Genomic DNA, 13,454 nt, shown 5'->3' with positions numbered 1-13,454 from the left:
AGGCCTTGAGAATCACTCATTGTTATTTTTACTCATTTAAAGTATCAGCAGTTAGTGCTGCAGCTACATGAGTCAACTGTTTCTTTTAACCCTTTAACACATGATGTTGTATCCAATAGTTTCTTACACTACTAAATGTGTGGGATGGCTTTGCCTGAGGAAGCGCTGCTACTACTGACAACAATTCAAGAGCACTGGTTTCAATATAGTGCTTACTATTTTCTTTAACTGATGTTTCAGACGCTCTCCTACTCCAAGTAATGATGATACTGGGACATTAACTTTTATTCAACTTTTATTTAATGATAATAAATAAGGCATGGCTACCCACAAAACCCATTTTTGCTCAGATATCTGGAGGTCAGAGGTCAAGGGACCCCTGTTAATAACTGACCATGCTGTTTTTTCCATCGTCAAAATTTAACTTTTGAGCGTTTTTCCGCACCTCTTACTGAGAAGATAGCATGACATTGTTGGTACTGTTTAGCGTTAAAGTTCAGCGCGGTACAGCATATTAAAAACGGGAATGTCGGTCGGCGATTAACGCCTCATCATCACATCAAATTAACGCGTTTATTATGGACCTCTATTGCATCGTGATTAAAGTGTAAAAGTTAACAGCCTAATATTAAATACAAACAAAAACTACTTGGTGTTGATGTCACCTGGCAGTCATCATCTAGTGGAAGAGTTTTCACAGAGTTGTTACTCACCTGCACTCCTGGATGTAGCGCACAGCTTTGGTGAACTCGTGGTTCTTAAGGCACTCCAGTATGGCCTGCACAGCAGCCTCCGAGGTGGGGAAGTTGGGCACGACCATGGCTGCCACCTGGGTGGCGTGTGCGTGAGTGTGGGCCAAGTGTTTGTGTTCCAGGTCACTGGCTACAGCTGCCTCTGCTGCCTGCAGGCTGGTCCTCAGATCAGTGAGCTCCCGAGACATGTTCAGAAGCTACGAAGTAGGAGGGAAACAGATGGTGGTTGAGTGTGAGTGTGTGTGTGTGTGTGTGTGTGTGTGTGTGTGAGAGCGTGAGCTTTTAAGTCATCACAGAAGGAATGTTTATATCCTTTGCTTCAATACTTAAGATTCACTCCTGGAGCCAGCAGTGCGGAAAAAGTTTTTCTTCACGTCAACAACATTTAAAAACATTTAGTGTTTATAAGGAATATGCATGTTAACATTTGAGTGGATACATTATGTATGTTGTATACTGTTAATCTAAAGTGTACATATGTGTATGTGTGTTATAGAGCTTCTTGAACAATCGTGTATGAGGGTAGTTTGAAAATCCGACCAGGGATCTGATGTATAGCTTGTGCTTTTCTTTTTTGGTTGTTTCTATTTTGACAAATAGATGAACAGGGTTAATTATGTTTTTGCTTTTTAAAAAAAAGTTTTTTCTTTGCCGATTTTGACTTAACGTTTCTCTTTAGTGCCCACCCCATGTTGCTGTAAGCTGGCTCCCTGTCTGCAATATCCATCACCCTGATCACTCTGCTGTATAAACTGTCAATGATGTCTTTATGAGCTATGGTTTGGCTCACCTCAGGCACAGAGCTGATGGCATGAACTTGACCAATGAGTGAGCAGTAGGACTGGAACAATAGGAGAAGCTGGAAATGCAGCTTGTAGAGCCTCTGACAAAGCTCCAGTTGCTGCAAGACATTAAAGAAGAAACAGGGTCAGACTCAGCAGTAGCAGAGAACACAGGCACTATAATAGTCACATTCTACACACCACATACTATATATACACACATGCAAAGGAATAAAAACACTTGACAACAAGACTAGCTAAATTAGGCAGTGTATTTAAAGAGGCAGTGAAGTGAAGAAACTTGTAAGAGAACTTACTGCAAGAGATTCCATTTGCTAGACAGCGAGAGAGCATGTTAAGGCACCAGAGTGAGGTGAGAGGAAGACAAAGCGTCAATCAAACACATGCACAGCATCTTATACACCACTGCTATTCACAGTCAAGTTACTGAGAATTAGTCAACAGTGTCTAAAACCCAGCAGATTTAAGTTTCATTCAGTGCTTGGTGGCTGGGGGGAAAAGTCAGGAGGAGAAACTAGATAACATACAGCACACATGCAAAGAGAGCAGAGTCAGTGTGACAAAATCACAGAGGAGAGAAGAGAAACAAATACAAAGCAAAGATGCATAAATTACACATACGTTGAGCATCTTAATTTTTGTCTTTAAACACGAAATATCTCCCTTTTGCAGTAAATAACTCGTAAACAAGTTAACTGTACCTTCTCCTCTGAGTCTCCAGGCTGGCAAGTAACCACGCTGTCCCCGGGGCACCTGGGAAATGTGTCCTTACAGTTCCTCAGCCACTAAAGGAAAAGATGTAACGAGATAAGATTTGAGGAACAGGGTGGGAAAAGAGGCAGCATAGTGGATACTTAGTTTGTCACACATTTACATGAAAAAACAGATTTAGCAATGATGTGTAGAGGTTACCGATACAGCAGCATCCTCTTTGGTGTTATAAGTGTCCAGGTACTCCTGCAGCTCCAGGGCACTGAACTTCATCTTCTCAAGGAGACCATAGGACATGATCTAGAGAAGACCACCGAGAAGAACTTAGAATTTGGGTTCGGTGCACTAGAATAGCCTTCAACACAAATCCCATTTCCTGCTTTTTGCAGACTATGAAGGGCTGAACCAACCAACATGCTGAGATCAAAAGCCGTACTCACGGTGTCAGCATCAATGTAGATTGTGGGACAATCTGAGCATGTGGTTAGCATCTGTGAGGACCTGAGGAACTTTGATCCGATGCCCCTTAAGCCCTCTCCGAGGTAAGTGGCGACATCAGTTGTCAGGAGGCAGAATTTACCCTGAATATTCTGAGATACAAAGAAAGTTTGAGGACTTATCGTACTTTTGCACATACGTGCATGTAAATCCTACAAGATATTAGAGTTTACTGATTATACGAGGATTTTAATCCATTAATCCTTCCTGTGATTTACCTTAAAGAGAGATGAGAACACTTGAAAAGTGTGGACGGCGCAGGACCCATCTGAGTCGGTCACAAGCTGGTTTATGTGACAACGCCATGCCTCCTCGGCGTCGTCACATACTGCGGGTTGGAAGGCTGCCAAGATGGCGGAGAAAAATGGAGAAGGAGGAGGAGGAAAACCAAGGTCTTCCAAGTCATCTACATCATCACGTAAGCTGTCGCCATGGAAATGGGAAAGAAATGGGGGTACAAAGAAAAAAGGTTTTTGATACCTTCCCCCCATAAAGGTTTGCTATCAAAATCAAGTGCCCTGCTATCCTAATACAGAGGTTACAGGTAGCACCCCAAGGGCAAGGATTAACCAAAGTCATCTAACAGTAATGATTTGAGAGGAATCATTTAATATTAGAGAAAATGTCTGAAAAATCCCGTTAATAAATGCAAAAAACAAACAAAGATGGTCACACACTGAATCTAACTAGTGGAGATGTAACATATAAAGCATGTAGTGGTTGATTTGCATGCAACTAAATATAATGCTTGTATGTAGCAGTGTTGTTTATTTAGTGATTTGCTACTTACATAAAGTTTAAAGTCTATTTTTCAGGAAGCACTGTCATTATTTTAACTGGGGGTTTGCATATATGACAATGCAAATGAAAATTGAATGTCTGAAGAAACTATTTACAGCACACTATCATTGAGAGTGAATGAATAAATGACCTGCTCTGTCTTAATACTGGATGCATTAACATTCTGGTTGTGACAGATTAAAATAAGCCTTTACGACTGTCGCTTAACCGAGGTTTAGTCCCAGCATCTGTCAATCTGCCAGTTGATAAAAAGTTCCAGTGAAACAATATTCCATATTGTTTCCTGTCTGTCACATTCACCTGGGCAGACAGTTGGGGTCTAGAAAGTCCAGCGGTGGTTGGCAGTAGTCTGCATTGAGGCCGTGGTTCAGATTGGGCGATTGATCCAGAGGTTGCCCCGGCAACTCTAGGGTGAAGCTCTCCCCGCAGTCTGAGCCGTGTGGGAGCTCGTTGGCACTCAGTGACAGTTCATCATCCTGGGCCTGAGTGTCCTCATCCTCCCCACACACCCTCCCCTGAAGAGACAAAGATATTATATTTTCCAGAGGATAACAAATGCAACTGTACTAAGGCAACAATTCGTGTCTTTGTACTAAATCGTCATGGCACAGGGGTCACAGTTTGGTGCATGTGCCGCATGCTGAATAACAAGCTGGTTGGTGTGAGTCAGTCACGCTATGGCGAGTGCAAATGAAAATTTCCCAGTCAGCTACAACAGCACAAGAGAGAGAGATGTGTATACGAGAAGGATAGTGTTCTGGCATCCCTCCACCGTTGTAGGGTATGTGAATGGAAACACATTTAACATGCTAATGCGAATTTAATGGACTCACCCAGATGTGTCAGAATGATAACGTTTGATGATGTTTTAATATAGCTAATCAAAAGACTTTTTTTAATACACCCTTTTTAGTTTTCATTATTGTATGGATTTTGGTATTTTCAGTTTCACAACATAAAAGATGCTTTTCAGTTTAACAGTCAGTTGTGACGTGTTGTATTTTGGGAAAGAGGTTGTTCAGTGTTTGTCCAATGTGATACATAAGTGTTTCAAATGTTCCCTATTTTCATAAAGAAAAAAAGTTAACCAAAGCTGCTAGTGGCCAAAATATAGCTTCATGAATATTTTATCTGTCTTTGTCTGTCTTTAACAGAGTATCTCTAAGTAATAAATAAAAAATAAATGTATCCTTATGCATTTTGTTTTTTTCTCGCTGTACTGAACTGTGACTTTTCTGTACCATTAAACCAGTAAAGTGTACAAATACATAAGTACATATGTGTGTAAATGTGCATATTCCTCACATGTAGGCCACTGTGATCATCGTGGAGTGCTCCCTGGCCCGGTGTGGTGGCATTGAGGGATTGTGGGTCGGCGGATGTGTCGTAAGAAGTAGATAGGGAATCAGTGTGATTGGTTTCTTCCGATGGAGAGGGGTTAGTCTGGAACAGGAAGGCAAACGAGGGGCATCGATAATTTTGATTGACTTATTCCATCAAATTGGGCCATTGCAGTAACAACATTTTTCAGGCTTCAGTGGATTTAAAAGTTGCTTTTATCAATAACAGTTAAAGCTACGCACGAGCTGGGAGTGAGACAGGCTCTGGCTAGTTGAAGACTCCTCTTCCTCTGAGGACTCATCTGAATCGTGTGGGTCCTCGTGACCCAGACTGGGGGTACTGCCCGAGTGCTGGCTCTCCTCCAACAGGTCGCCCAGCTCTGTGCTGTCCAGGGAGCGTCGACGCACGCCCCAGTTAAAGTTATCGACAGTCTCGCCCTAGATAAAACACACACGTACACATTGGAAGACAAAAGCAAAGGCGATGCTAGCAGTGAATTGATTAAAACATGAATAGTTGCTGTCTAAGAGTGTCTGATGACAAGCACAAGATGCAACATGTTATTAATGGCATGAAAATATGCTGGAGAGGCTATTTGCAGTCAATATGATAATCTTTTCCCCCAAAAAGACGTACGATATCATTTATTTCCATTATGACAAATAGCAAAAAGGTCAGAAATGTAGTTCTGCAACCAAGCTGTGAGAGCAAAATGAAGCACAATCATCTTTTGTTTTTGTTTTTTTTTTTTATCAGCAGGAGGAAACAAAGGAGCCAGCAACACCACAGCTCTGATAAAAGCTAATGTAAGTGCTCAGTGTGAGAGACCTTACCTGGAGCTCCTAGGCAGCGAGGGGAAGAGAGAGAGACACAGAGTTAGACAGAGAGAGAGACAAGGAGGAGGGACACACAACTACATTTCAAATATATTGATGCTAACGAAAGACAGGCGCATAAAATGAAACATTAAAGGTAAAAGGGAAGGAAGGGGACAGATACTTTCAAGTTAAAATCAAGTGACATAACTTAAAGTGGCCATGGGTAAAATACAGTGAAATAAGAAATCTCACCTCTCCGTCCTCCAGCTCCACGTCCAGGAAGTCAAAGTCCCTGAAAACCCTGAACTGCTGCTCGCTGGCCGTATCGTCTAGTGTGTCCTCTCTGGTTCCGCCCTCCTCTGATGACACACCACTCTCCCGCACCTCCATCATGTCCAAGTCACCACATGATGAGAAGATCACCTGACGAGAAGGAACAAAAAAAATGTATTTTACATTCGTCACACAGCTGGTGAAGTTAACATAAAAATGACAACTTCCTCATAAATGAAAGAGATGTTATTTTCCTGAATATCTGGAAAGACAGCAAAAACAAAAGAAAAAACTTTACACACAAAAAAAACTTTACACAAGCACACAGTACAGGTAGAGTGTGGTAAACACGAGATGGGAGGTATCTTACAGATGGGTTCTTGGTGAGTCCAACCTCTTGTCCACAAAGAGATAAAACATTGACCAGCTTCTCTCTTGTTCTTTTCTGTATGTAGGAAAAAACAGAAATAAATCATAAAGAGAATAACCAAAGAGGGAACGGACATAAACTCGCCTCCTCCTTGGTAAACGAATAAATAACCAATAAATGAGTTGCGCTCAGTGCCCATTTACATAATATCCAAAATCTGACAAGTTGATTTTACTTAAAAAAAATTAAGGAAACCGATTGCCTTGAAAAATTGAAGGATATATAACTGTTAATCTTAATTTATGTTAACTTACTTAAGTTTACTTATATTTTTATTTCATTTCCTTAATTTTGTGAAGATGTTACAACTTAAAAATGACAACTTAAATTGATGTTTTAGTTTGTTTTTTTCTCAGTTTTGCACAGTAGTCAGTCATATTTGTGTGTTGTTAAACATGTTAAGAAAAAAGAATTTGCAGGTCCCCAAACTACATCATTAGTAAAAATCCTAATTAGTGAAATTAACTAGTTAAGAACTAGTAGATTTCACTTGTCATTTCTAAGTTGTAACAACTTCAACAAATTAAGCAAATTTCAAGTAAACTTAACACTTAGATATAAAGTAAACATAATTTAGAATTTATAGTAATATTTAATTTCCTTTTTCAAGGCAATCTGTTTCAAAGATTATTTTCAGTTAGATCAACTTGTCAGATTTTACAGTGCATGGTTTTGCTTGCGCTGCCAAATTAAGGTGAGCACCTACAGGAAATTTTAACACTGAGGTCAAAACAAAGAAGAGTGGTGTGAGCCAGTATGTCATTAGACATATTAAGTGGTGGCAATTCTGATAGTTGCAGTAGTCATAATATTACAATGTGACTGTTTGTTACAGCAGTATTAAAGACTTACAGTTAGAGCTACAGAAAGACATGTACATTAACCGTGAGAACTGAATATTTTGATGTGGTGATATCTTGATAAAAGGGTCTAACTTTACCTGTGAGGACTGTGGTCGCCTCCAGCTGACGGGCACCAGGATGGTGTTGGAGTTGGATCCAGAGGAGGTGGAGGAAGTACTGCGGGTTACAGCCATGGCTCTGGCCTTTCCCTCTCTGACCCCTGAACCCTGGAGCTCATCGAACCTGCGCCCAATCACTGGAGTCTGTAAAGAAAAACAGAGGCTGGCTTTTCTGAAAATGTTTCAGTGGGTTTTTTTGACTGCAGTGAAAATATTGATTTTGAAAGGCTTATGCCAGCAAATATGGATTAAAACAGTATATTTCGTTAGATAAAAATATGTTGTAAAGTTTTGAAATGATTGCATCAATCTTTTTTCATTAAGTTAGATTTTGGGACTTTGCGATGTTCTTTTTGGACATGTTAGGATAACATAACTAATCCTACAAATAGTGCTATATTAATAATATTGGTGTAGCTTTAACTTTATTTGCAACTGTGCAAAAATATCAGGGTTAAACGAACGCATAGACATTCAAAATAAACAAAATAAACTGTGCAGCATTTGAATTTAGAATTTTTAGTTTTTTCTGTACTGTTAGTGTAAGTGGGTAGTGGGACAGAAGGTGTTGCTTCTTCACCTCAGAGATGTCAAAGGTGAAGTCCAGTGTTTTTCCAGGCAGAGCTTTGGATGAGCCGTCCCACACCCTGCTGACCTCTAGGTTGGACAGGTCACCCTGTGAGTGGCCGTACACCGGATGAACCAGGCTCGCAGAGCGTGATACTACCAGCTTCAAGATGTTTAAGGCATCCTTCCAGTGAACCGTCTATGGAATCACAAACACAGTATGCAGTATAGAAGACAGTATAAAAGTATACAAGAGACAGCAATGTCATTTTATATCACATAATAATACGCTTCAGCTTCAGTACTGTAGGAGGGTTACCTGAACAAACTTCTCAATGGTCTTTGTGACATCAGCGTTGAACTGTTTGACTTGTACAGCAGTCAGGTCCATGTGGCTGAGCAGACAGTAGATGATCTGGAGGAGAGACTGCTGCATACTGGGAAGGCCCTTATCCAGCAGCTGAGAGGTGGAGAGACATTCAATGAATGACAAAGCATGCAAATTCAGCACTTTCCAGCAAAATATAAACACGAGTCCACTCTCAAACACTGTCCACTTTGACCAAAACTACACACCAAACTTGCTTTCTGTTAATGCAATAAGTTGTACTTATAATACATCCTTGTACAGGGTTCCCACAGATTAAAGCAAGTTAGATTTAAGACATTTTAAAACTCTTGTAATGCCAAAAAAACAAAAAAACAACAACAAAAAAACAAAAACCCCACAAACTGACATCAGTTACTTACAGTTAATGACAATTTGTTCCAGAATATTTATTTCATCATGACCTACTTCAAATGCTGAAAATAGCTTGGTTTGCGTTGAAGAAAGCTCTATTATTTGTCCTTTGATTGGATCATGTTGTAAATGTATGTGAGCGCTGTTAGTTCCTCTAACTTGATCTGAGTTGCATTAAATTATATGAATGATTAAAAAATAGATATTACCAACTTTTGAGATCTCATGATGAAAAAATTAAAAAAATTAATAGTAATATCTTCCTCCCGATGTCTTTGCTTTTTTAACACTTTTGAAAGATTGATTTAAGACATTTTAATATACAATGCATATTTATCAGCACTTACCTCGGCCATATAGGTGACCATGTTGAGCGTGATGTCGGAGAAAGCTTCATGGAGGTAGCGGCAAACCACACTGACCCAGGAGAAAGGGTCCCGCGTGTAGGAACGTGTCTTATAGAGAGTCATCACGTGGGCCAGATGGGACAGCTTTGTGTTCTTCTCCACCAAACACACCTGAGAGAGGGAATGAGAGACCTCTTACTTGCCTTTTCTGTGCATGTTCATGTGTGTTTGGACACTATTTCGGAAGGTTTTTACCTTAAAACAAAAAAGACATACAAATGTAATTTAGTAACCCACATATTTACAAATGATGCAACAGTGACATGTTGACATGTCAGCCAGAATTACTAAACAACAGATCAAATACCTTCATCCCACCCGAGCCTCCCAGCATAATAGAAAACAAGTAAGAAGTAAATAATTAAAACAAAACAAAACAAAAAGGAGAAGGTAAGTAAAAAAACAACCTAAGTCCAGACATAATTATAGTGTTATATCCAGTGTGCAGTTCTTAAGATGTGAGATGATTGGCTGCCAGGCCTTATAAAATGTATCAGTAGATCCTCTCAGAGTGGATCTAACTTTCTCTAGTTGCAAAATTTGCATTACATCTCCATTTTAGTGAGTGTGGGTGGGCGGTGTCTTAACCTTCCGCTTAAGAAGAATGAAATGTCTAGCAATTAGAGATGTGAAAGTGCACTTAATTTAGATTTTGGAAAGTTAGCTTCTTCAGCGACTATTCCATATGAGGAGTGGACCTTAATCAGAATTGAATCTCATGTGTCCTCATCTATTTGTAATTCTAGGCCTTCTTCCCATGGGCCTTTAATTATGAAAAGTGTGTGTTTAAAAAAAACCCAACTTGCTTAATAGCTCATGAAGCCTAAAGAAAACTGAAGTAAAGAATTTGACCGTACCTGTGCGATCCTCTCTGCACTCTCCTTACAAAACTGAGTCGGGTGGCCAAAGTGCTGCACCAAGTGAGGCAGCAGACACAGCACATTCAAAGGGAAACCTGCACAGAGAGAAGAGGTTGAACTTCTGACAGTACAAATGAAAACTGCTGCCTTGTTTGCTTTGAGCTAATATAATAATACAGATGAAAATGACCTTGTTCATCAGTACCTACCTATAGACTGTGAGCTGTCAACAACTGGCACCCGGGAGACCGGTGTGAGCTGGCAGAAGAGCTGTAAGGTGAGGTCAGATGTGGCCTGGGATGTAAAACCCTTCAACAACAGCTGCTGGATTCCAGAGAACCCGCTCCACCTCAGCTGAGCCTGCAGCTTCTCAAGGCGCTCCCGGTTCTCTGCTCGGTCTAAGGGCACCTGGGAAATAAGAGTTTGGTTTAACTGAAACTGGAAGTTGACTGTAGTATATAGTTTTCTCTTGAAATGCATTCTGACAGCCTGAGGGATTTTTTTTATTTTTTACAGGCAGTTGCTCTTAAGTCTGCACAGTGTTGATTCTAAGGAATCCCTTTATACTCATAACAAAGGAAGTTTTCATTTGAAATTATAACAAACAGTACAATTTTTAACCCTAACACTGACTTCACATTGGACATGGAAAAGTCGCGAAGTGCACCAATTTTCTATGGAGCGCCGACCACTTGCTTTCGGTTTCCACGTTGAGAAGTCAGACCGTTTGCACTGGACATGCTCATGATCTGCAGCGACAGTTTCGGCATCTGGCCTATTTTTTCTGTTAGCCACGAGCAAATCAGACGGTAAAAAAATACTCAATAGTTTATTATGAACGACATAAATGCTATAAAAGATGAATGATTAAATCATGATAAATGATAAAATATGCATCCACTGCTTCCACAATGCTTGTCAGCTGTGTCTACAGTGAGAAAGATGTGCAGACACACAGAGACAGACAGGCACACAGCAATGCGCACGCGCGCACACATACACACACGCATGCACGTACGCACGCACGCACGCACCCACATTCCGACACAATCACGCAGCCAGAGACACACAAACAAGCAGAGACAGAGCTCTCTGTTTCATTAGAAAGGAGCAGAGAAGGAGAATTGCTGCTGACTGGAGGAGAAATGCGCTCCTGGAGTGAATAGCCAGGTGACTGCTGACGGACAGCTGCACGACAATTAACCTATCAGGGATCTCCCACATCCAGTGTGAACCACGCGTAATAGCAGGAGTGTGAGAATCTTAGGATGGCTACGTTTTTCTAGTTGGTAATAAGGAGCAGCACCTTCAGACATTGCTTACACTTGTCTGCTTCTTGTCTTAACGTTTGTGCAAACTTTTTCTACTATTGCATAACTGAGCATGTTTCATCTTATCTACCTTTGATAGCAACTTGTGAACGAGGCGAAGTGACATCTGATACTCAAACTCAAAGTCTGACTCCATGAGGGACACCGCCACCCAAAAGACTGTGGCTAGTATTGTTGAAGGATGAGAAACATGGGCAGGATCTGACAGAACACTGGGATCAATACGATTGGTTGATGATGTGCAGGAGCCAGGGGTTCTTCCTGTCCGGGTGAGGCCATGACTGTTGCAGGCCTGTGGATTGAAAATAAATATACAGCACTAAATTAATGAGATGCCCAACAAGTCTGCTCCAGTATTAAGGAGTCACACTAATAAGAATTGTCCTCTCTTGCCTGTATGCGATCCAGAGTTGCGCTGCGAGGAGGATCGCTCGACTGGTGGCCGCACTCGCCGAACTTCTTGGGGACCGAGTATGAGCGCTGATGGCGTTGTGACGACAGACCAACAAATCCCGGGCCGGGGAAGTTCAGCTGACCTGTGCTCTTTCTGTTCATTAGTTTGTCACTAGTCACAAAGTCTGGTGAGGACGTCCTGCGAATCAAACAGTCAAAATGAAGGGACTTGCATATGGTGACCTTGTATCAAGGAGTTCAGGCAGCATAAAGGCTGGTTACATTCTGATAAAGAAGAGGCCTACCTGGTTAGTGCTGCCATAAGGTCGCTGTTTTTCAGACACTCTGCCAGATTCACCACCACTGACTCCAGGGTCAACAACACCTCCATCACATAGCCCTGAAACACACCGACATACATTCACATTTGCAGGGTAAAGAGGGTGTTGAGTGTGGCAATAATTTTCTAATTAATTGCGTCTAACCTGACAATCTCTAACTCTCTCTCACCTGCACCTCGTCTCCATGTTCTCCCACAACCTCGACGAGGCGTGAGACCAAGTCAGAAACAGCATGGTTGTTGATCGGCTGTTTCAGGGCTCTAAAGATCTGAAAAGAGCGCCCAGCATAGTGACGTGAGGAGCTGCACAGCGCCGTCTGTAGGGCCACGTCGCTCAGCTGTTGCTCCAGGTGGAAGTCTGTTTAAACAGATGGGAACAAAGACACATAAAGATATGCACAAACACATTTGCAGGCTTGTTTGGAGATAAAGGTTATTGCTTTTAACAATAAGATGTAATTGTTGAGACTTTATTTTGCATTGTGTATCAATGTTTTGGATTTGCATTAAGTCTGATAGACTGCCTCATGTCAGAACACAAAAAGGAGCTGTAAAGAAATCATTTAAAAATGGAATATGGATTTTCAGAAACAGTGCACATGAATCATCACGTAGTATAATTGAGAGACGTGGCATTAACTTGAGCAGTTCACCTGACTTGGACTCCTTGAAGACAGAGATGACGTGGCGCAAGAAGTTGGAGAGCTGCTCCGTGCTTTTGGAGTTGGGGTTCTTTGGTGTGATGTCCTCGTGCACCCACAGCGGCCCAAAGGCTCTGAGCAACGACAACACAGTACTCCAGGCACTGTATACCCACCACCAGTAGCACCACATACAGGTTACACAAGCACTTAAACATGAGATCAGTCACACAGCGTGCACTTCCGTGAGATTATGGCGGGCGCACACGCACACACACACACGCACACACACACGCACACACGCGCACACACACACACACACACACACACACACACAACCACCCTCCTTGGACAACTCCTGGAATTTCCTGGAAGGAAAAACAAAACTTCACTGGGGGTGTGCATACCTGGTGGAGAGGAACTCGATGAGTTTGTTTGTCTTCTCGTCGGTTTCATTGGTCGTATCCTCAAGGTCCTCCAGGTCATCAGGTGTCACGAGGGGCAAATTTCCAACACTGCCTGCAGTACTGCCACCACCCAGACTGGCAGAGGAGGAGTTGGAGGTGGAGCTGAGGCCGGAGTCTGCTACTGGAGACGCCTGCCACTCCCGCAGGAAGTCTGGTGCATCTAAAGAAACATTATAATAGAGTAAAAACGATTAAGTGTACCCAGCAGGTTTATCATATTATCACGTACTGTACTGTGTCAGTATGATTTTATCAGTTCCTCCATGTGAAAACTGATCAAACAATCATGTATTTGTACTGGCAAATTTCACAGGAATA

General features: G+C 41.6%; 1 protein-coding gene across 7 annotated transcripts in view; it reads right to left on the bottom strand.

The window, feature by feature from the left end:
* Positions 1-13,454, bottom strand: part of fryb (furry homolog b (Drosophila)) — a 72,674-nt gene that overhangs the window by 1,305 nt on the left and 57,915 nt on the right. For 5 of the 7 annotated variants that reach the window (XM_042499054.1, XM_042499050.1, XM_042499051.1 and 2 more), the window contains exons 42-65: positions 13,077-13,296; positions 12,682-12,833; positions 12,199-12,386; positions 11,994-12,088; positions 11,689-11,887; positions 11,366-11,587; positions 10,174-10,372; positions 9,962-10,059; positions 9,045-9,215; positions 8,275-8,415; positions 7,969-8,154; positions 7,368-7,532; positions 6,368-6,442; positions 5,977-6,147; positions 5,740-5,748; positions 5,149-5,343; positions 4,871-5,008; positions 3,866-4,080; positions 2,983-3,187; positions 2,707-2,856; positions 2,468-2,566; positions 2,257-2,340; positions 1,543-1,653; positions 714-949 (exon numbers count right to left, since the gene is read on the bottom strand). In XM_042499054.1, the coding sequence (XP_042354988.1) occupies positions 714-949; positions 1,543-1,653; positions 2,257-2,340; positions 2,468-2,566; positions 2,707-2,856; positions 2,983-3,187; positions 3,866-4,080; positions 4,871-5,008; positions 5,149-5,343; positions 5,740-5,748; positions 5,977-6,147; positions 6,368-6,442; positions 7,368-7,532; positions 7,969-8,154; positions 8,275-8,415; positions 9,045-9,215; positions 9,962-10,059; positions 10,174-10,372; positions 11,366-11,587; positions 11,689-11,887; positions 11,994-12,088; positions 12,199-12,386; positions 12,682-12,833; positions 13,077-13,296 (3,724 nt within the window). The remainder of the gene's footprint in view (positions 1-713; positions 950-1,542; positions 1,654-2,256; positions 2,341-2,467; positions 2,567-2,706; positions 2,857-2,982; positions 3,188-3,865; positions 4,081-4,870; positions 5,009-5,148; positions 5,344-5,739; positions 5,749-5,976; positions 6,148-6,367; positions 6,443-7,367; positions 7,533-7,968; positions 8,155-8,274; positions 8,416-9,044; positions 9,216-9,961; positions 10,060-10,173; positions 10,373-11,365; positions 11,588-11,688; positions 11,888-11,993; positions 12,089-12,198; positions 12,387-12,681; positions 12,834-13,076; positions 13,297-13,454) is intronic. The other 2 variants (XM_042499052.1, XM_042499056.1) reach the window with 1 other exon arrangement.

The sequence above is a fragment of the Plectropomus leopardus genome, chromosome 13, assembly GCF_008729295.1.
Source record: "Plectropomus leopardus isolate mb chromosome 13, YSFRI_Pleo_2.0, whole genome shotgun sequence".
Taxonomy (NCBI): Eukaryota; Metazoa; Chordata; class Actinopteri; order Perciformes; family Serranidae; genus Plectropomus; species Plectropomus leopardus.
Note: the sequence above shows the minus strand (reverse complement) of the source record. Positions and strands in the feature narration are given on the sequence as shown.